At 49.6% G+C, this 24,028-nt stretch overlaps 1 protein-coding gene across 2 annotated transcripts in view; it reads right to left on the reverse strand.

Moving 5' to 3' along the window:
• CREB3L3 (cAMP responsive element binding protein 3 like 3) overlaps positions 1-24,028 on the reverse strand; it is a 64,888-nt gene that overhangs the window by 28,791 nt on the left and 12,069 nt on the right. For both annotated transcript variants that reach the window (XM_086947086.1, XM_086947085.1), the window contains exons 3-4: positions 20,848-21,142; positions 9,766-9,884 (exon numbers count right to left, since the gene is read on the reverse strand). In XM_086947086.1, the coding sequence (XP_086803212.1) occupies positions 9,766-9,884; positions 20,848-21,142 (414 nt within the window). The remainder of the gene's footprint in view (positions 1-9,765; positions 9,885-20,847; positions 21,143-24,028) is intronic.

Here is a 24,028-nt window from a genome sequence, read left to right on the forward strand (position 1 = left end):
TCGCCCGACGGCCGGGTTTGTACTCCGTCCGGCCGGGTACTGGTGTGCTCAGTTTCCTCTCCCGTTTATGCTCCGCCGTCCGGCCGGGCTTGGACTCCGCCGTCCGGCCGGGCTACATTCCTTCCTTCTTACAACCCCCCCCCTTAGACCCAAGTATTTAGAACTCCGCCTGGCGGCCGGGCTTGTTCCCCGCCTTCCGGCCGGGTGGTCTGAGGGTCAACCCATTTAGGTTATATTCACCCCTTGTATGCCCTTTGGCCAGGTTTTGTTTCGGTCATTCGGCAAAGCCCACTTTCATTTTCCCCCTTCCATTCCTCCACTTGACTGCAGTACCGTTGGCCCCTCATCCACCATCATCTGGGTCAACTATCCTCCGTACTTGGGGACACTTGCGTGGATTTCAGTAGAGGTGCAAGATAGAACAGACTCATCCAAGACTCACGGTAACAGCGCTGTGCGCTGCCTACTTATTTATTCCAGACTTTTTGATATGCTTTAGTTCTCATACATGTGTGTTTTTCTTATTTAGATATTCACTGCCCAGTGTTGGTGTTGGCATTGAACGTGCGTCAAGGGTATTATTGAACACCACTTACATTGGACAACCTTGTGCTTCAGAATAAGTGAGAGAGCCTTGTGTTCTTAGAGTTTTCAGTGTATGTTCCTGGTAGACCAGAGTGGTATCATTTAATCCTGTTCCATTACTTAGATGTAGCTCAAGACGAAAACCTCAACAGCCTATACATCACTCCTGAACATCAGACAAAACATTGGGGGTATGTTAGACTGCTATAGTGAATATAGAGGTTCATGTATAATAGACAACTGTTGTTAGAACTATATATATCTGTCTTTCAGCCCGATGTCCTCCTGATTCCTGTACAACAAGGTGTTCCATCGTCACAGAAAATTACAGTCAAGTCTTCTTTTGTTCTTCCCCGCCTTTCCTTGTTTTGTCTCCCTGTTTCCCCTGGCGAGCCTCTCGATACTCTAGAGTTTGATAGAGTCGGAAGGCCATAGGGGAAGGCTGATAAATTATCATCGGATTCCTGACGCTCCTGCGGAACCTGTCTGGAGACCATTACAGAACGTAAAGCCCACGTGGTTCGTTCTGCCCGAGCGTCATGGATCTGGATGCAGTTTCCCTCTCTGATGTAGCTAATATGTTAGGGAACTTACAAGTGGAGACCCAGGCGTTGATCACTAGAGTAGACACGTTACAAAGACAACAAACAGCTGGAGCCACGGGGGAGGTTCGTCAGTAGTTCAGGTTACCACACCTCCTACCATCCCACTAGCACCCCCGGAAAGATATGCAGGAGATGCAGCACGATGTGTTGCGTTTCTTAGTCAGTATCAGCTTCATTTTACCTGTAAAGCTAGTTGTTTTCCCTCTGAGCAGGCAAAGGTGGCCTTTGTGATTTCTTATCTCAGTGGGGCGGCTGCAGATTGGGCCATACCGTTGGTAGACCGAGATGATCCTCTGTTACATAGTTACGCAGCTTTCAGGAGGGAATCCCGTAAGCTATTCGACAGACATGTTTACACCCATTCGTCAGATACGGAGTTATTGAGTCTGAAACAAGGTAACCAAGACCTCGTAGCCTACATTACCTCCTTTCGTAGGTTAGTAGTAGAATCCAACTGGCCTGAAGAAAAACGCAGTACTATGTTTTATAAAGGCTTGAGAGATGATTTAAAGGATGCTCTCTCTCAAATAGTGGATTTACCTACGTCATGTACTGATTTGATTGACCTGGTGGTTAAGATTGATCACCGTATCCTGGAAAGAAAGAAGGAGAGGGGTAAACATGAAGCAAGATATTTGCCTCTTAGAGAGAAGAAGAGTGTAGCAGAAAAACCTAGCGAAGAGAGCGAACCAATGCAGATAGGCATAGTGAGGGGACCCCTTACACCAGAGGAAAGGCAGAGAAGACGAACACTCAGACTCTGTTTGTATAGTGGGAAAGCAGGTCACTTTATGAGAGATTGTCCGGTAAAACCCGCAAATCCTAAGTATTCGGGAAACTAGGAAGCCTGGAATCCTGTGAGACAAGGATTCTGGGTAGATCCGGATTAACAGTCTCTTCCTCTGATTACAATAGCTCTCCTACAAATCTTCTCTATGTGTCAGCATTCTTGTCTCATGGTGAACTTGGATTACATGTGTTAGTTATGGTGGATTCCGGTGTGTCAGGGAATTATATGGACGAGAAGTGGGCTAAAGAGAACATGATACCCTATACTAAGAAAGAGATAGCCAGTCATGTTACCACAATAGATGGCAGCTCACTTGTATCGGGTCCGGTAACACATCATACATCCTTACTACACATGAGTATTGAATCAGAACATCATGAAGAAATACGGTTCGATCTTATCTGTTTCCCGCAATTCCCGGTGCTCCTGGGGATTCCTTGGTTGAGATCCCAAAATCCTGATATAAGCTGGGAGACATCTATGATAACCTTTCCTTATGATAAAGGGACACCAGCTGTAGGGGCCTCAATGGACAAGGCATCTGCCTACCCCGCTAATACGGAGGGTGAACCTGTCTTACCCCCTTGCTATCGCGACTTACAGGCAGTTTTCGATGTCAGAGAAGCTGACAGTCTCCCTCCACACAGGGTTTATGATTGTAGGATTGACCTAGAACCAGGGGCCAGAATTCCATGCAGCAGGGTTTACGCTCTCACAGAAAAAGAAAATGAGTATTTGCGTGAATATTTAGACACCATGATGGAGAAGGGCTTCATTAGACCTTCCCGTTCCCCAGCCTCATCATCTCTTTTTTTTATCCCTAAGAGAGAAGGGGGTCTTCGCTGCTGTATTGATTACAGGAAGTTGAACGACGTCACGATAAAGAATAGATACCCACTACCTCTGATCGCCTCTCTCCTTGACCGAATCCGCAATGCCCGATTCTTCACCAAGCTAGACTTTGTGGTGCGTACCATTTGGTTAGGGTCAAGGAGGGGGACGAATGGAAGACCGCTTTTTGTACTAAATTCGGTCTTTTTGAATATCTCGTGATGCCCTTTGGGCTATGCAATGCTCCTGCAGCATTTCAGTTTTTTATAAATGAAGTGCTGAAAGATATGCTGGAAATATATGTCATTGCTTACATAGATGATCTTTTGATTTATTCTCCATCTATGGAGGAACATGTGCAGCATGTACGCAATGTGCTTGAAAGACTACTTGAAAATCGCTTGTATTGCAAGTTAGAGAAATGCACTTTCCACACACAGGAGGTTCCTTTTTTGGGGTATGTCATTTCTCCTTGGGGTCTCCGTATGGATTCCACTAAGGTAGACGCGGTGTTGGCATGGCCAGCTCCTCGTACGGTGAAAGATATTCAGAGTTTCTTGGGTCTGGCTAATTTCTATAGGCGGTTTATTCATAATTTTTCTACTCTTGTGGCGCCTATCACAGCCTTGTTGAAGAAAGGAGTCTCTTTTGTGTGGTCCCCTGAGGCTGAAACATCTTTCCATCTTCTAAAGAAGGCCTTCACTTGTGCCCCTGTGCTGCGTCATCCGGATCCATCCTGTCCCTTTGTGGTGGAGGTGGATGCTTCGCAAGTGGCGGTAGGTGGAGTACTGTCTCAAGTGGACATAACAACGGGCGAGTGTCATCCTGTGGCCTTCTATTCAAATAAGTTCACCCCAGCAGAATACAACTATGCAGTGGGAGATAAGGAACTTCTCGCCATTAAAAAGGCATTTGAAGAATGGAGACAGTATTTGTTAGGAGCCAGATATCCAGCGGTGGTGTATACTGATCATCGCAACTTGCGAAACATTCAATCCGCCAAGGCCCTTTCCATGAGACAATTACGATGGTCAGAATTCTTTAGTGAATATGATTTCACCGTCCGTTACAGACCGGGAAGAACAAATGGGAAGGCAGACGCTCTGTCTCGCTTAGGGTTTGATTCCCCCACGGAGGTTGTAGAGCCACCTTACATCATTCCCAGACCTAGTATCATCGGAGGAACATCAACTGACGAGAATTTCCTAGCCCAAGTACAGAGCAGTCAGGCTGCAGTGGACGTTAAATCCTTGGTAGGATCCCGAGAGGTGTCTATTAAGGGAGGATTGGTTTATGTCCAGGGGGGAGTAGTTCTACCCTCCAGAGAGTTGCAGGAACAGGCCATGCAATGGTATCACTCCCATCAGGTAGCGGGCCATCCAGGGATAAAGAAGACTATCAAGGCTTTGAGAGATCCGTTTTGGTGGCCTGACATGCTCAGAGATGTAGAATCCTATGTAAAGACCTGTCACGTTTGCGCTCAAACCAAGGTATCACGTCTTAATCCCGTGGGTCTACTCATGCCGTTAGCATCTCCCCCTGGTCCGTGGCATACTGTGTCTCTCGATTTCATAGTAGAACTGCCCCTCACTAAGATGAAAAACAACACTTTGTTAGTAGTAGTTGATCTGTTCACGAAGATGGCTCATTTTGTACCGCTACCGAGGCTGCCTACAGCAAATGAATTGGCTTCTATATTCATGCAACACATAATCCGACTTCATGGGTTCCCTTCCGTCCTGGTTTCAGACAGGGGTGCCCAGTTTGTGTCACGTTTCTGGAAAGGTTTATGTTCATTGCTCCAGATAGAGGTTAGGTTATCCTCGAGTCATCACCCCCAGACAGACGGACAAACAGAAAGGGTTAATCAGTGTTTTGAGCAATACATACGTAACCAGGTCTTGCACTCCCTGAAGGATTGGGATGAGTTTGTAAGGCTGGCAGAGATCTCGTACAATAACAGTCCACACTCATCCACCAACACCACCCCCTTCTTTTGTACCTATGGATTTCATCCAAAACTGTTGCCTACAGGATCCCCTATTGACTGTTCCAACCCTGCTGCATCAGGCAGATTAGAAAGACTACATAAGGTACAGATGGATGCATTGGAGAGTCTAGAGATGGCAAAGGTTAGGTATACAGAAGGGGCAAATTTACACAGAAGATTAGAACCCATTTACACGCCAGGAGATGCAGTATGGCTTTCCACTAAATACATAGCTCTGGGAGGTCCACGCAAGTTTAACCCTAAGTACATTGACCCGTATAAGGTGGTGAAAGCGATCAACCCTGTGGCCATGCAACTGGAGCTACCCCCGTCATTCAAGATCCACCCTGTGTTCCATGTTTCACTATTGAAGCCGTTTGAACCAGATACACGATTACCCCAAAGACCAGCTCCTGTGATCCTTCAGGACTCGGAGGAGTATGAGGTTGAGGCGATTCTGGATTCCCGTCTTGTAGGAAGGAACCTTCAATATTTGATTCATTGGAAGGGTTATGGGATAGAAGAGCGGACCTGGGAACCAGTATCAAATGTACATGCACCTCGATTGATACGGTTATTCCATCTGAAACACCCAGACAAACCCAAAGCAGGGAAGGGGAATTGTGGGGGGAGTGTGCTGTCATGCCCCGAGAATCGTGGTCTGTAGACTACACGTACTGCCCCTTTAACAGACAAGCCCTATAAATCTGACACGAGCCCAGGGAGCGACGCTTTACGTTCTTGCGTCTAAGCTCCGATTTTCCTGTTCCTATTTCCTGTTCGTCCTGTTTTCCGGTGCCTGACTTCCGGTTTCACTTTGCTTAATGTTTGGAGTGCTGCCGAGGGAATTTTGTTCCTCGTTTTTGATTCAGTAGTTTTAGTGGCTTCCGCTTTGATCCTTCTCCAGAAGCCGCATTCTCTGTCAGCCTCCTGCACTGCTCCGCCCGACGGCCGGGTTTGTACTCCGCCGTCTGGCCGGGCACTTGTGCATTCAGCTTCCTCTCCCGCATTGCTCCGCCCGACAGCCGGGTTTGAACCCCGCCGTCCGGCCGGGTACTTGTGTGCTCAGCTTTCTCTCCCGCACTGCTCCGCCCGACGGCCAGGTTTGCACTCCGCTGTCCGGCCGGGTACTGGTGTGCTCAGTTTCCTCTCCCGTTTATGCTCCGCCCGACGGCCGGGCTTGGAATCCGCCGTCCGGCCGGGTTACATTCCCCCCCTTTGACCCAAGTATTGATTACTCCGCCTGGCGGCCGGGCTTGTTCCCCGCCTTCCGGCCGGGTGGTCTGAGGGTCAACCCATTTAGGTATTTAGGTTATATTCCCCCTTTGTATGCCCTTTGGCCAGGTTTTGTTTCGGTCATTCGGCAAGGCCCACTTTCATTTTGCCCCTTCCATTCCTCCACTTGACTGCAGTACCGTTGGCCCCTCATCCACCATCATCTGGGTCAACTATCCTCCGTACTTGGGGACACTTGCGTGGATTTCAGTAGAGGTGCAAGATAGAACAGACTCATCCAAGACTCACGGTAACATCGCTGTGCGCTGCCTACTTATTTATTCCAGACTTTTTGATATGCTTTGGTTCTCATACATGTGTGTTTTTGTTATTTAGATATTCACTGCCCAGTGTTGGTGTTGGCATTGAACGTGCGTCAAGGGTATTATTGAACACCACTTACGTTGGACAACCTTGTGCTTCAGAATAAGTGAGAGAGCCTTGTGTTCTTAGAGTTTTCAGTGTATGTTCCTGGTAGACCAGAGTGGTATCATTTAATCCTGTTCCATTACTTAGTTGTAGCTCAAGACGAAAACCTCAACAGCCTATACATCACTCCTGAACATCAGACAAAACATTGGGGGTATGTTAGACTGCTATAGTAAATATAGAGGTTCATGTATAATAGACAACTGTTGTTAGAACTATATATATCTGTCTTTCAGCCCGATGTCCTCCTGAATCCTGTACAACAAGGTGTTCCATCGTCACAGAAAATTACAGTCAAGTCTTCTTTTGTTCTTCCCCGCCTTTCCTTGTTTTGTCTCCCTGTTTTCCCCTGGCGAGCCTCTCGATACTCTAGAGTTTGATAGAGTCGGGAGGCCGTAGTGGAAGGCTGAGGAATTATCATCGGATTCCTGACGCTCCTGCGGAACCTGTCTGGAGACAATTACAGGTCCAGAGTCAGACAGAAGATTGTAAATGAGTTTTTGGGTGTTCACAAACTTACAAGGCATATCACACCGTGACTGCCCACACCTTAACCCTTAACAGGTGTATACTAGTGTGTAAATCTACGCAAAAGTGTCAGAGAATTCCAGATTCTTAAAACCATTTACTTATCATAGTTAGGTATGTTTTTGTGCTTAATGAATCGATTTGTAGTCATAAATACACATTTTTGGCTGTAAATGGCTTTACGAATTGGGTCCAGAAAATGTACATCTATGGTGGGAAACTGAAATATTAAATCTATTTCCCACCTAACCCTTTCCAGAACCAGATTCTGCCTGCCAATTTTTACCACAACTTCTTGATTTCAGAAACAAGATTCAAAAGAGAGACTTACTCATCTACCCCTGTTGAAGTATACATGGTATAGCCTCTCTAAGGAAATGTAACTCTTTGCTTTTACCTGTCCTGTCCCTCTAATTCCCTAAGTGGCCGATATATGTGAAAAAATAATTTTGCATTTTTTAAAACACCTGGTTAATATTGAGTGGTTTAAAATATAAATTCCACATTTAATTTCAGCAGGTCAAACCTGCCATATTTTAGAGGGAGAAAAATGCCCAGTAATTACAGGACATGCACATTATGATGTGCTAAGCACTAAAATCTTCATGTTATGTCTCATTTCATGGGTACTACACTTAATGGGTGGTCATTATCACATTGAATAAATTCTGAACAGCCCGGTGCAATAATTGTAAGAAAAACCGAGCCACTCATAATGAGGGCCTAGCTGTATCCCGAAACACTTTACAAGCCTTTATATAAGACTTATCTCCAATAACTTAAATGTGTCTTTGTCCAAAATTGCCCCTAAACCAATCAGATCTTGTGTTGCAATGTTCGCTCAAAGACAGACTGTCAGTGGATGGCTCAGACTGGAGGCTGCTCACAGGCTTCAGTGAGTGCTCAACATTTGTATTTTTAATTGACAGCACAAAATGAATGCTTAAATCACACTACAACTCTGGTGATCACCATGTCCACAATCCATTTATTTTTTTTAAATTGCCCGAGTGGTGATCTAAAGGGACAAAGCATTAGCAAATTACTCCTGGCGTCACTCCAGAGGGGGCAGTCCAGCCTGAGCTGCTAGGCTTTTTCCTCTTTGAATGGAACTCACTGTCCAAATGGGGTCTACGTTGCAATCCACCAATGATACCTAAAATAACTAAAATTTGCCCGAAGTGTCCTGCATTCCAGTTTCATGCTAAATGTACCCACCTGCAACTAAGCCCCCGCCTCCTCCGACTGTTTTTCTAAATTTGTGTGGCTGTAAATATTTTAATACTCTTAAGGTCAATTATTAATTTTTTTCAATATCTCTTGATTTCTTCTTCCAAAAGATCCACTCAAGAGTGGAAGAACCCCTAGTATTGCTGGACCGAAGATCCCGCGAGGACAGTCATAGTCGGCCACAGAGGGGAGATGCTCTAATGAGATGAGCACATTCTGGTTTCAGCTTAGCAGAGACTTCATCTTGTACCAGAAGTAGTCAATTAATCAGCCCGGGGGAAGGTCTCTTTCCAACCTACAGTGATATTACCAAACATATAAAGTTTGAATCAATACCACAGACGAGGGCCGGTTCGAGTTGAAGGCTCATTCTTTCTGGAGGCGTGACGGCTAATTTGCAATCGCTCTCTGCCACCTTTATTGCAGGTGGCTGCCGATAGAAAGATATGTATGGGAGGATGTTTTGGGAAGAGGAGAGTGTAAAGTTACAGCAGCTCTCTGATGGCTTGACTTACACTTGGAAAATTCATAATGGTATCATATGACTCCACACCATCACAGCAAATCTTTCATTTAAAAGCCTCAGTCCATTCTGGTGATGTCGTCCAGGCTCATTTCAATTTAACTATTAGGACTAAAGTTCTTGATTGTAAAAGTTGTTAAAGAAATATTAGGCTAGAAAATGGTTGCTCCATTTAAATTGAAAACACAACAATGTGTGGCTGGACTGTTCCCACGGGGACCAGGGTCAAGGCTGATTTGCATATGGCTGGGTCCATACTGGAATGGCGTGGCAAGCAGAATAACAATGGATTAAACCCAGATCTGTGACTGGGGGTGAATGTTGACAATGTTCAACATTCTGTCCATCATCTTTTTGTGTTGCATTTTCACCCTAAGTAGGAAGGGTATGCCCAGACGTGCAGCGGTGGGCCCGTGCTCGCTATGCCACCGGTTTGAAGCTAGCCTGGCTGATGAGGGGTAATACCCCGAAACTGGCCCCAGGATGCTTTTTTCCAGTCCAGGGAGCACCTGACCTGGCAGTTCGGGCTGGACTGTTCCCATGGGGAACAGGTTCATGGCTGATTTGCATATGGCTGGGTCCAAACAGGGGTGGCGTGGAGAGCAGAATAACAATGGATTAAACCCAGATCTGTGACTGGGGGTGAATGTTGACAATGTTCAACAATTCGTCCATCATCTTTTCGTGTTCCAATTAAATGGTGTCATTTGGTGATCTCAAACTATGTTAGTCAACAGAATTTGGAATTAAGCATACATAAAAAGTAAAATGGCCCCACTTTTTTGATCATACAAAATGGTGTGAAATCACAGCCTGACCTGTGATTCGATACTTCTCTAATACCATACCTCAGATTTTCACTGTAACCATCTGTCGGAGACAGAAAAGTCCCTTCAAAGTACATAATGTGTTTATACACAACAATATCCAGCCCAGTCTTGAAACTACCCTACACTTGGAGAAACAGAGCTTTACTCACCATCTCACAACTGCTGGAAAGAAGCAACGCTTTCACCGTCAAGGCACACGACCCGGCAGCAGGGGGCGGGACGGGCACCTGATGAGGCTCCTTTTGGAAAAAGCTTGGAGTCCACATGGCTGAAAAGTAAAAGGTAAAGGTAAGAAGGTAGAATGGTGGGAAATAAAAGCATTCATTCTTAAAGCAGAACTAATCGCCGGCGTGGTTGAAGTAAGAAGCTAACAAGGCAAAAAGCAAATTTTGCTCACATAGAATTGTGAAGTTCTCAAATTTCATTTTTCTGGAAGGTCAACTTATTGTAACTATACCAAAAAGGATTTGTGTGTGAATTATTTCACAAAACCGTTTTTTATGGCAGGGTTACCCTGTCTAAATATGGGATTTTTTCTTGAAAGTCTACTTTTGCAAAATGTATTTTTGCATTTTTATAACTTTCCATCCACCAGAAAGTTAGTGAGGTTTGCAAAGTTTTGCAAACCTATTCTCATGTGTTTCAAAGGGAAAACTTCACAACTTTTCACCCCCACCAAGCAAAGGAACCAGGCTTTGTTTAAAAAAAAGTCTTTAACTAAATTATTTGTCTGGCACTAAGCAGTTGTCTCCTGGACCACAGCCTACTCCCAACAAAGTGTTTTAACATATACAAGTGGACCCCTTCCCTTTTGCGAATGCATTGTGTTAGACGGGGACCTGGAGGGTCGGCCGAGGACAAGGGGAGAGGCCTCCGGTGAGAGCCGTCTCCAGCGATCGTACAGACGAGTAACTTCCCCCCCACAGATGGACACCACACAGAGATAAGGTTAAGGCTTTTTATATGCAGTTCTCGAAGCAAAGTATCACGGTACAGTGAGATCGGGACACGAGGGTCCTCTCAATTCTAGTCTCTGGAAGGGAAAGGGGGTAGCGGGACAGTCTTGATACCTTTCTGGTATTGAGGTGGTCTGATGGATAGCTCACAATCCTCGAGCTCGGAGTTCTGGAAGGTCGGGCCGCGGCAGCGCCAGCAGGCTCGGATGGCAAGTCTCACTTGAGGAGGGCCGCGGCAGCGACAGCAGGTCCCGACGATGATGTAGGTTGCAGAGGGCCGCGGCAGCGCCAGCAGGTCCCGAAGGCGATGTAGGTTGCAGAGGGCCGCGGCAGCGCCAGCAGGTCCCGACAATGATGTAGGTTGCAGAGGGCCGCGGCAGCGCCAGCAGGTCTCGAAGGCGATGTAGGTTGCAGAGGGCTGCGGCAGCGCCAGCAGGTCCCGTCGAGGAGGAAGGTTGCAGAATGCCGCGGCAGCGCCAGCAGGCAGGACGATGGTTCACAAGGTGGGGCTGCGGCAGCGCCAGCAGTCCGTCAAGGATGAGTTCTTCTAGGTGTCTCTCGACTCCAGGATACAACTGCCTTCCTGCTCTGGAGCTGCCCCAGTTATAGGTCTGGCCCCCTTTGATGTCCGGACCCTCGCTCTTGGAGGTCGGAAGGTCCGGGATGAGGGAGTCCAGACACCCAGCAGGGGGGTGGAGCCAGCGCCCGGGGAGGCTGGGGGCGATCGGCACCTGGCGGGGGAGAGCCATCGACACTCCTCTCTCCCATTGACCTGCCAAGTGGTCCGTTCACCTCCTGGGTGGATGGTGGTGCTGGGATGTCGGGGCCTGGCCAGGCCCAGGGTTGGGGTTGAGCTGAGGCCACGCGGCCTCGTGGTGCAGTGTCCAAGATGGCGGCTGGGTCGGGCAATGGTGTTGGCGGGGGCCCGGGCCAGTGATACAGAGATGTCCAGGAGTAGGTGTCCCGTAGGGGACGGGTTGCGGGTTGCTTCTGTGGGTCGCCGGGGTCGTTCTTCTGGTGGCACCGGGAGAGCCGGTGTCCAGGCTCTGTCATGCGGGGAGGGAGCGAGCCCTTCACGAGGCCTGTCCAACAAGCGTCCCCCCCAGCTGAAGGCGGGGAGAGTCACCCATCCTCTTGGGGACTCTCCTAGTCGAGGCGGAAAAAGCGAGACAGGCCGTCCGCGTTGGCGTGGTCCTGGCCTGGACGATGTTCCACAGTGAAGTCCATCCCCTGCAGGGAGATGGACCATCGCAACCGTTTGGGATTCTCCCCCCGCATCTGCATCAACCATTGCAGGGGTCGATGGTCTGTTTGTACCCGGAAGTGGGTACCGAAGAGGTAGGGCCAGAGCTTCTTGAGGGCCCACACTACGGCAAAGGCCTCCCGTTCGATGGTGCTCCAGCGCTGTTCTCAGGCCAGCAGGCGTCGGCTAATGAAGGCCACTGGCTGGTCGACTCCCTCGGTGTTTGGTTGGGAGAGGACTGCCCCAATGCCATGGTCTGAGGCATCCGTCTGGACGATGAACTCACGGCTGTAGTCGGGGGCCTGGAGCACAGGGGCGGTGCACATGGCGGCCTTCAGTTTCTCGAAGGCCGCTTGACAGTCCGGGGTCCAGTTGACGGTTTTGGGCTGTTTCTTGGATGTGAGTTCCGTGAGGGGCCCCACAATGCTGCCATAGTCTTTCACAAACCGCCTGTAGTATCCGGTGAGCCCCAAGAAGGCTCGGACCTCGGTTTGGGTGACGGGGGCTGCCAGGACTGGATGGCAGCGATCTTGAGCTGGAGAGGGGCCACCAGACCGCTCCCCACTTGGTGCCCGAGGTAGGTCACGGACCCCTGGCCAATTTGGCACTTGCTGGCCTTGATGGTGAGGCCGGCCTGGTGGAGGGCGTGCAGGACTTCTCGGAGGTGGTGAAGGTGATCTGTCCAGTGGCGGCTGTACACAGCGATATCGTCCAGGTAGGCGGCACTGAATTCTTCGAGGCCCGCCAATACCTGGTTCACAAGCCGTTGAAAAGTGTCGGGGGCGTTTTTCATGCCGAATGGCATCACTTTGAAATGGTAGTGACCATCCGGGGTAGAGAAGGCGGATCGTTCTTGGGCTCTGGGGGTGAGGCCGATCTGCCAGTAGCCCGCTGTCAGATCGAAGATGCTCAGGTAGCGGGCAGCCCCCATGCGGTCAACCAGTTCATCTGCTCGGGGAATGGGGTGAGCGTCGGTTCGGGTGACAGCGTTCAGGCCCCGATAGTCGACGCAAAATCGGAGCTCCGGGGTGGTGCCCGGGGCAGCAGCTTTGGGGACCAGTACGACTGGGCTGGCCCAGGGGCTGTCGGATGGCTCGATGACTCCGAGTGTGAGCATTTTGGAGACTTCGTCTTGGATGCAGGCGCGCACCCGATCTGGCACTCGGTACGCCCGGTGTCGGATAGGGGGACTGTCCCCAGTGTCCACGTCGTGAAGGCACCAGGGGGTGACCCCGGGGGTGAGGGAGAACAGGTTTGCAAATTGCAGCAGGAGGGCCCGACAGTCTTGGCGCTGCTCCGGGGTCAGGGCATCGGAGAGTCGGACCCCGTCCACCGAGCCATCTTTCTCACGGGTCCTCAGTAGGCCAGGGAGGGGCTCGGAGTCTTTCTCTGCCCCACTATCTGTGGCCATCAGTAGGCTGAGCTCCGAGCGTACGAAGTGTGGTTTGAGTCTGTTGGCGTGGAGGACCCGGAGGGGGTTCCGGGGGGACTCCATGTCGATTAGATAGGTGACAGGGCCCTTGCGAAGATCCTCATCAGGGCTCGGCCCACCACTGGTGCTGTTACAGTCCGAAGAGGAATGGCCTCGGGATAGCGGGTGGCGTGTTCCACCAGGACCAGGATGAATCGATGCCCTTGTGCTGTTCGGGGGTCCAGGGGCCCCACAATGTCTATTCCCACCCGTTCGAACGGGGTGGTTACGACGGGGAATGGTTGCAGGGGTGCTTTGAGTTTTCGGCCGCTCTTCCCGCTGGCCTGGCAGGTGGGGCAGGCCCGGCAGTGGTTGGAGACGTCATTTCGCATTTTGGGCCAGTAAAAGTGTGTTACCAGGCGGTTATACGTTTTGTCTTGCCCCAAGTGCCCAGCAAGGGGGACATCGTGTGCCAAGTTCAAAAGGAAGTCTCTGAAGCGGAGGGGCACCACCAGCACTCGACTGGCCCCCAATTCGGCAATTCTTTGCTCGCTGTATAGTAGGTCATTGTCCCAATAGATCCAATGGGCCCCTGCGGTGTCTCCCGCGCTCTGGGCGAGTGCTTGCTGTCGGAGTCCCTCGAGGGAAGGACAGGTCTTCTGCTCCTGCCGGAATTGTTCCTGGGTGGGTCCACCCTCTTGACGCCACTGAGCCAGTTCTGGAAGATCTTGGAGCGGAGTGGGCCCTCCTGGGGTTTGCTCTGGGGGATCAGTACTGAGGGCGTCTTCCTCTGTGGTGATCGGGGGAGGAGGTGCTGGCCATTCAGGTTCTTCGGGTCTAGGGATGGCACGGGCGGCCATGGACCGGGTTGTTACGCACGCCCAGTCCGGGAGGCCCAACATCCCCAGGTGCTCTCTTCTCTCAACGGCCGCCCACGGGGAACTCTCGAGGTCGTTTCCCAGGAGGCAGTCCACGGGGGCATCATCGCGGACAGTCACTTTTAGCATACCGGACACTCCTCCCCATTCGAAGGGGACGCAGGCCATCCGACACAGGCTCTCTGAATTGTCGGCTGATCGGACGGGGCAAAGAACGTTTGGCAGGATTTGTTCCGGGGTCACCAGGTGACAGCGGACCGCCGTCACACTGGCCCCGGTGTCGCGCAGGGCTTCGGCCTTGCGCCCATTTATGTTCACCCACTGGCTGTATTTTCTGGTGTTGGCGGGTAGGGGAGCCCGCGGGATCATGTCTCTTTCCCCCAGGCAGGCCAGGGTCATGGCGGCGGGTTCCCACTCGGGTTGTTCCTGCTCGTACTCTTCATACTCTTCGGAGGTTTGCTCCTCTCCTAGCGCGGCGGCAGCGACCTGGCGGGGCACGGGAGTCTGGTTCTTCGGGCAGCTCGGGTCGTTGGCATAGTGTCCGATTCGCTGGCACCGGTGGCAAGTAACGTTGGCTCGGAACCCTGGGCGCATCGGGGGGTTTCCCCAACCGGCCGGGGGCGGGGTGCTGCTGGCGGGAGCTGCCGGGACGGCATCACTGCCCCGGCCCTGGCCTCCTCCTCCTCCTCGGGGGCGATGGAGACCTTGGTTGTTTCTGTTTTGTTCACTTGGCCCACTCCGGGCCACTCGAGTGCTTTCCCATCGGTCAGCTTCAGCGGCGAGCTGCCGAGGTTCAGTCAATTTACTGTCGAGAAGGTGCTGCCTGAGCTCGACGAAGCAATTGTTGGAGAGGTGCTCCCACACTATGAGGTTAAAGAGTTGCTCGTAGGTGGTTACGTGGCTGCCCTTGATCCACCCCTCGAAGGCTCGGCTGAAATAGTTCACATACTCTACCCAAGTTGTACCCGGGATCCGTTTGCAGTCGCGGAACCTCTGGCGGTACATCTCGGGCGTGAGTCCGTATCGAGTGAGGAGGGCGGCCTTCATGTGGTCATAGGAGGTCATCTGATGGTCCGGGAGCTGTAGCAGGGCATCGCGGCCTTCATTGACGAACCTCCCCCATAGCCCGGCTCCCCAGTCACTTCGATCAATCCGGTGGGAGGTCATGGCGATCTCGTAGGCCTTGAACCACTGCTGGATGTCGTCGTTCCGATAATATTCTCTGACGACATCCTTGGGGATGTGGACCTTTGGTTTGGTAGTGCCCGGGGTGTGCGGGCGCTCGGGCACCCCTAGATCTTTATTCTGTTTCCGCATTTCTATTTCTGCTAGCTTGCGCTCGTGTTCGTATGCCAGTTTTTTCTCCTCGAGTTCTCTCTGCCTTTGTTTCTCTTCTCGCTCCTCTCGGAGCCGTAAGTGTTCTAAGTTTATCTTTTGTTCCGCCAGTTTCAGCTCTCCGTCCAACCGGAGCCGTACCAACTCCAATTCATGGAGTCTGCTTTTCTCTCGTTCTTGGATCTCTTCCATGGAGAGACCCGCTCTCCTTTCTTCCGTCTGTTTGGTGTTTGTTTCTGGTGTCTCGCTGTTTTGGTTCCGGGGTACCGCCGTACCCGTTTCTGCCCAAGATTCTAGGGCGTGTTTGAAGTCCTCTTTCGTCCTCAGCCCGGTGGTAGCAATGCCTAGTTCCATGCAAAATTGCTTTAGCTCTCGATGGTTGTACTCTTCTAGTTTCTCCATCTGGAATTTCTCTGCGGATCCGCTCTCTTTTGTTGTCATTGTGGTTGAGTCGTGGGGTGAGTTACTCTCTGTACGATTACGCGTTGGTTCGGATCCCGCCGCTGGCCACCAATGTTAGACGGGGACCTGGAGGGTCGGCCGAGGACAAGGGGAGAGGCCTCCGGTGAGGGCCGTCTCCAGCGATCGTACAGACGAGTTACTTCCCCCCCCACAGATGGACACCACACAGAGATAAGGTTAAGGCTTTTTATATGCAGTTCTCGAAGCAAAGTATCACGGTACAGTGAGATCGGGACACGAGGGTCCTCTCAATTCTAGTCTCTGGAAGGGAAAGGGGGTAGCGGGACAGTCTTGATACCTTTCTGGTATTGAGGTGGTCTGATGGATAGCTCACAATCCTCGAGCTCGGAGTTCTGGAAGGTCGGGCCGCGGCAGCGCCAGCAGGCTCGGATGGCAAGTCTCACTTGAGGAGGGCCGCGGCAGCGCCAGCAGGTCCCGACGATGATGTAGGTTGCAGAGGGCCGCGGCAGCGCCAGCAGGTCCCGAAGGCGATGTAGGTTGCAGAGGGCCGCGGCAGCGCCAGCAGGTCCCGACGATGATGTAGGTTGCAGAGGGCCGCGGCAGCGCCAGCAGGTCCCGAAGGCGATGTAGGTTGCAGAGGGCCGCGGCAGCGCCAGCAGGTCCCGTCGAGGAGGAAGGTTGCAGAATGCCGCGGCAGCGCCAGCAGGCAGGACGATGGTTCACAAGGCGGGGCTGCGGCAGCGCCAGCAGTCCGTCAAGGATGAGTTCTTCTAGGTGTCTCTCGACTCCAGGATACAACTGCCTTCCTGCTCTGGAGCTGCCCCAGTTATAGGTCTGGCCCCTTTGATGTCCGGACCCTCGCTCTTGGAGGTCGGAAGGTCCGGGATGAGGGAGTCCAGACACCCAGCAGGGGGGTGGAGCCAGCGCCCGGGGAGGCTGGGGGCGATCGGCACCTGGCGGGGGAGAGCCATCGACACTCCTCTCTCCCATTGACCTGCCAAGTGGTCCGTTCACCTCCTGGGTGGATGGTGGTGCCGGGATGTCGGGGCCTGGCCAGGCCCAGGGTTGGGGTCGAGCTGAGGCCACGCGGCCTCGTGGTGCAGTGTCCAAGAGGACGGCTGGGCCGGGCAATGGTGTTGGCAGGGGCCCGGGCCAGTGATACAGAGATGTCCGGGAGTAGGTGTCCCGTAGGGGACGGGTTGCGGGTTGCTTCTGTGGGTCGCCGGGGTCGTTCTTCTGGTGGCACCGGGAGAGCCGGTGTCCAGGCTCTGTCATGCGGGGAGGGAGCGAGCCCTTCACGAGGCCTGTCCAACACATTGACACCCCAAAGCGGGACTCGGTCATTTTTCAATGTGTTGCAAATGTGTTGCAGCCCCAAGGTACTGATCTACCACATATTGATTTGCAATTTGGAAGACGCCTACAACACGCCCATTCCAAATTGCGATCGGGTATCCATTTGCAATCCCAGCTTAGGAGTCAATAACGTTCACCGACTCCTACAACAGGATTAGTGCATAGTATAAACTTAGTTTGGGGTCACAAATGAGGCTGTTTTGAGTGCCGCAGCATTTCAACCTCATGGTAGGTTAGGTCATCAGACATACGATGCCGGCTCTGAACTGTTTCAAACCTTGACATGGAGTGGGTGGTGATGTCCCTGTAAAGAAAGGGACAGAAGAATCATTCTGTTTATGGCTGTCCAGTTTTGGACGCTAAGAAAAGGTGGGATCTTGCAAGTTAGTGCAAGCTGATAACTGCATATCTTCACTACTTCAGAAATGTGTACATCCAAAAGGAAAATGGCAGCAAGCCAGGGAGACAGGAACTTTACTAGTGAGTTTGTCATGGGCTGAGCAACAAAAGAAGCTTGGTTTGCACGCGAAGTTTAGGGCGGGGTGCAGGAATTAAACACACAAAGTTGGAAAAAGTTTAAAACCTTTCCACTTCAGTAAGAAGGCACATTTTTGTAAACGTCGCAAAACCTCGGCTGTATGTGAAAGCCCTTTTGAGGTTAGTTTGGCAAAAGAACTCCCCAACCAATACATGTTTGCATGAAAATGGTGCCACTAACAGTTATTTTTTGCTGAGATTTCTTTCACAGCAGAATCAAATTTGGCAAAACTTTTTTATCACAATTTAAATTGCGCAACCTCTGCGAAGCTTGCAAACTATTGATAAAACTTTACAAAGTTTAAAGAGGAAGTGTTGTTCTACTTTGTACACCCCTACTCTACTTGCAGAAGGAATACTCCTGCCATGGACCTTGGCGAGCCATTTCATCTTGGGCTTAGTATTAATTGGACACTCCTGGGATTGACTCCTCCCAACTCGACAATAGTCCCGCCTCCAGCTTGGTAACGCCAGTGTCCGGCTAATTATCTATTTTAACTATCTCATGTCCAGATCAGAGTAGAAACTCCACAAATTGATCTGCAGCCAAAATAAATCAAGGCCACCGATTTGATGGGATTAATGTTGTTCATCAAACTGGAAGAGACAAGCGGGGACGTACATGCATCCTTACAGGTAATGGGAAGCAACATTGTAAACACAATCAATTTTCTGCTTTTTCTTTTCCTCTAGAGGCGACTGTGACACAAAATCAATACCCTCTATATTAATGTGTAGTGAAAAGTGTCAATCAGTCATTTGATAAACTTTAATGACCCAAACCAAGGTTATTAGTTGCAAGGATCTTGACAACCCTTTAGGTCTTGAATCAAAACTTTAGAATCACATAAGGAAAAGGATGTGCTCAGCTAAAAAGTTAGGAAATATTATAAATCACTGTAACACTGTACTCTTTAGCCTTTGCTCTTTCAGTATGATCACTCCCCTTTGTCTCGCCTTAGTCCTTTTAGGTCTGATGTTAGCAGAGACTTTTTGATTTTACCATAATGATATGTATAATATACTTATTGGGGCTTCCAAGCAGCGCTCTTCATCCGCTAGTTTGTTGTCGACTAGTTCACGTTTCTTCCCACCCACTATGCATGAGCCCACTTCAGCCGCAGACTGAGTTCACTGTGAGTGACAGCATTCTTCCCTTTCACAAGGAACGCCTCCACGGACAAAGTAGTTCCTTTCAGTGCCAGGGACTACTGTGGCAATATGTGCTTTTTGAGACCAAAAAATATTTTGCTTTTAGCCGATTCGTTTTTATTTAGGCGACAGCCAGGCAGCTCCCCAGCACAGAAAATTTAGCGAAAACCATGACAAAACAAAAGAGGAATTAACAAAGCCATAAGGCTGGAGGCCAACTCCAGACCTATTGGCTTTTGCAATGCTTGATGAGTTATGAGTCACTGAGGTGCATCCCTCCACTCCTGCTGGAAGGCAGTTCTATGCACCTACCAGACTTGAGATTTAACATTAACTGGCACAAGAGATCTATAAACTGAGCCTGCATAATGTGGTCTAACTTGTGCAGACTTCACCCCGACTCGGCAGAAAGAGCCTGGAGAGGTTGTCATTCACTGACGCTCATGATCAGACTTCTGGTCTCCCATCTGCCTGAGCACTGGCTAATACAAATTTGTATCCAATTTGAGAGCTCTGCTGCCATCTAGAGGGGAGTGGTTCTATCGTAAAGACAGAGCATGCCAGACACGAGTAAGGAGAAGGCAGAGACATAGGAAAAGAGTGAAAAAGGAAAATATAAAGGATGGAAAATAATGTACAACAGTTAGGTAAAGAGACAAGAAGTGTAGGGGGTGGAAGAAAGAGGCAAGAGGTGGAATCAAGACCAGGCAGCCTCGGTATTCATGAGCTCAAGAAACAGGAAGTGTAGGGGGTGAAAGAAAGAGGCAAGAGGTGGAATCAAGACCAGGCAGCCTCGGTATTCATGAGCTCAAGAAACAGGAAGTGTAGGGGGTGAAAGAAAGAGGCAAGAGGTGGAATCAAGACCAGGCAGCCTCGGTATTCATGAGATAAAGAGACAGGAAGTGTAGGGGGTGGAAGAAAGAGGCATGAGGTGGAATCAAGACCAGGCAGCCTCGGTATTCATGAGATAAAGAGACAGGAAGTGTAGGGGGTGGAAGAAAGAGGCGTGAGGTGGAATCAAGACCAGCCAGCCTCGGTATTCATGGGATAAAGAGACCGGAAGTGTAGGTGGTGGAAGAAAGAGGCATGAGGTGGAGTCAAGACCAGGCAGCCTCGGTATTCATGAGATAAAGAGACAGGAAGTGTAGGGGGTGGAAGAAAGAGGCATGAGGTGGAATCAAGACCAGGCAGCCTCGGTATTCATGAGATAAAGAGACAGGAAGTGTAGGGGGTGGAAGAAAGAGGCATGAGGTGGAATCAAGACCAGGCAGCCTCGGTATTCATGAGATAAAGAGACAGGAAGTGTAGGGGGGTGGAAGAAAGAGGCATGAGGTGGAGTCAAGACCAGGCAGCCTCGGTATTCATGAGATAAAGAGACAGGAAGTGTAGGTGGTGGAAGAAAGAGGCATGAGGTGGAATCAAGACCAGGCAGCCTCGGTATTCATGAGATAAAGAGACAGGAAGTGTAGAGGTGGAAGATAGAGGCATGAGGTGGAATCAAGACTAGCCAGCCTTGGTAGCAGGCGGCCAAGGCATTCTGCAGTGTCCATGGCAGGAAAAACTTTAGACCCCTACAGTCATTGTATTTATTGATTTATTTTTACAAATCAATCACTAGGGTGGCACACCTACCACAAAATGATTCTCTAATCGGGCATGTAGAATAAATACTGCAGCATGCATACCAGCAGTCACAAGTTCACTGTGACATGACTAGACCGCGTGTAAGGACCTCACGTGTTATGCACACTCCTCTTGACACACAGGACATATGACAACCACACACTCCACCTGTAGCAGGCCCGACACTGGTGGCAGTTGTGTGTAACACAAACGCTAGATAGTATAACATACTCTAAATACATATTGACTGGGTAAGGCATGCAGGACAGACAGACCACAAGTAATATGTAGAAAGGATGTTTGGAGAAAGGGCTCACCAAGATCTATGGCGACATCAGTCTCGTGGATGCCCATCCTGTGCCCCTCTAACACTGGCATGGGCTGGCACGGCTCCTGATAAGTCTGGTACATGGCCTCGACCTGCCCAGCGTCGCCATAGCTCGGACTGTCCATGGGCACATACTGTTGTGGGCTGTCCACCTGGTCTGACTGGTGGTCCTCTGAGATGCCACTGTCGCTGGCAGCGGGAGACCACAACGTGGATTCAGGAGACGAGTCGCTCGGGACTAGCAGGGATTTGAGGAACTCCTCGTTCTCAGGGGAGGGCGCCGGCTGTTTGGAAACAACACATTGAAAAAAGGCTTAGTAGACACGTATGAAAAAGCATGCACAAGTTCCAAACACGCAACCTGTTGTTAACACAACTCCAACGAATACTTCACGCCCCCTGATTTCTCAAACATAGATCAATTTAAGTGCTTAATTTGTACCTGTGTTGCACAGGTTTCAAGGTTTTCATAAGACCTTTCTCAGGAGCTTACGGGCTGCCATTACTTCTAAAACATGATTCAATTTTAGAAATATTCAAGAATATGATTCTATTTTACAAGTATTATAGAAGTATTCTAAAATATGAATCTGTCTTAGAAATATTATTGATGTATAAAATATGATTATATTTTATAAGTGTAAAATATAATTTTTTAGAAGTATTTTCGTAGTACTTTAAAATATGATTACATTTTACAACCATTTTAGAGATATTCTAAAATATAATTGTTTTAGAAGTATCCGAGAAGTATGAAATATTACTCTATTTCAGAAATATTTTATAAGTATAAAATACAAATCTATTTTAGGCATATTTTAGAAGTATTCCAAAATATGTTCCGACTTTGGAGGTATCAGAGAAGTATACACTATGATTCTATTTTAGAAATATTTTGGAATTATTCTAAATCATGATCCCATTTTAATTGTTTTTTTTAAAGTATTCCAACATATAATTTTATCGTAAAAGTATTTTTAGAAGTATTTTAAAATATAATTCTTTTTTAGAAGTATAACATATTAATCTTTTTTAGAAGTATTTTAGTATTATGTTGAAGTATGACTATTTTAGAAGTGTTTTAGAAGTATTCTAAAAGATGATTCTATTTTAGAAGTATTTCAGAAGTAGAAAATATGGCTCTTTTAGAAGTAATTTAGTAGTATAAAATATGATTGTATTTTAGAACTATAAAATATGATTCTGTTTTAGAAGTATTCAAACATACAATTATATTTTGGATGTATTATAAAGTAGGATTCTAGTTTAAAACTAATGGCAGGCCCATAGGCCCCTGGGTAAAAGCTTTTAGGGAGCTCGAAACAAGTGTTTTCAGGGAGTTAGCTGTAAAGCTGGTGACTAAATATAAGAAATAAATATATTTTTGATAGAGTTAAAGAAATGCTGCTGTAATGTGGGAGTGCAGTCTAGTAGCTGGGTGTGGGCGGAGCTAGGGGGCTAGAGGAAGAGGAGGAGTGGACACAGAAAGCGGTTAGTTAGAGTAGGGACAGGGCATGAGTAAGATGTATTAAATAAAGCTCCAGTATAATGCAATCAGAGTGTGTGATTATTTGTAGCACGATGCTACAACTGGCGACGAGGGTGGGATGACACTGACTGCAGCCCACAAGACCACACACAGGCACCCTGTCCCATGCAGCGTCGAGGGAAGAGCTCCGCTGCCGAGTAAAGCTGAGGCCTGATGATTGTGGCCCAGAACAAGTGACCGCGACCCCAAATAAGCCAGGGAACCCCGAGGAAATCCAGACCTGGGAGCGCTGAAGCGCTCGGGCGAAGAAACCCTGTGGCGCTGAAAGCGCGAGTCCTGCCGAGTGTGTGTAACCCAGCAGCCGGAAAGAAACAGGAGTCGGGAGCCCACTCCGACCCTGTACAGCGCCACACAGTGTGTGAAGAAGTGCCCTGGTGAGTAGGACGCTGCCCCCGAGAGCCTACTGCCGAGCGCGATCGAACGCGCCAAAACCGGAGCTTGAATGCCGGTGAAAGTAAAACCTCACGCCCAATGCGTGAGGTTTGGCATGCTGTCGGCGTAAGAGAGAGCGGGAACCCAGAAAGTGAGTTGGGAGCCCACCCCAATCTCACCTGATGACTGCTGTGGCCAGAAACAAGTGAATCCTGGTGTGGACTGCCCCGCGAAGGCCCACTGCCAAGCGCTGCTGAGCGCGGTAAAATTGGGTGCCCAACGTCGGAAAACCTCACGCCGGATGCGTGGGTTTTGGCACACCGCCGCCGATGGACCTTGCAAAGTGAGGCGGGAGCCCACCCCAACCTCACCTGACTGTAGCCTTGACCAGAGGGAGCCAAATCCAGAGTATGCTGACCCTGGGAGCAATTGCCGGTGAGTCCTGTGAGTAGAATCGGGTCGAATGAAGAGAGAGAAAGTAGTGCCTGCAGATAACCATGGCGGCCATCTTTGAGTCAGGCAACTTCTAGGACACCTTCCCTGTGCAAACTGTAGGCGGCCATTTTGAGGTCAGGCGAGCTGAGTTTAGCAACAAGCATTGGCGAACATAATAGAAACAAGCATTGGCGAAGACCAAACAAGCATTGGCGAAGACCAAACAAGCATTGGCGGAGACCAAACAAGCGTTGGCGAAGACCGAACGAGCGTTGGCGAAGACCAAAGAAGCATTGGTGAAGACCAAACAAGCGTTGGCGAAGACCAAACAAGCGTTGGCGAAGATCAAACAAGCGTTGGCGAAGATCAAACAAGCGTTGGCGAAGATCAAACAAGCGTTCGTTGGCGAAAACCAAACAAGCGTTGGCAAAGATCAAACAAGCGTTGGCGAAGACCAAACAAGCGTTGGCGAAGACCAAACAAGCGTTGGCGAAGATCAAACAAGCGTTGGCGAAGACCAAACAAGCATTGGCGAAGACCAAACAAGCAGTGGCGAAGGCCGAACAGGCATTGGCGAAGAACCAACGAGCATTGATAGGAGCAAATAAACAAACATTGGCATATGCAAATAAACAAGCATTGGCACGTGCAAGTCAACGAGCCTTGGTATGTGCAAATAAACAAGCACTGGTAAATGCAAAGAAGCAAGCGTTGGGAAGGCAAATAAATAAGCGTGGATAACGGAGCGTGGACATCAATGAACAAGTCTTGGCAACCAAACAGAATAAGCACATGCTAACCTGAGAGTGAATCA

Source organism: Lissotriton vulgaris, chromosome 12 (assembly GCF_964263255.1).
Source record: "Lissotriton vulgaris chromosome 12, aLisVul1.2, whole genome shotgun sequence".
NCBI lineage: Eukaryota > Metazoa > Chordata > Amphibia > Caudata > Salamandridae > Lissotriton > Lissotriton vulgaris.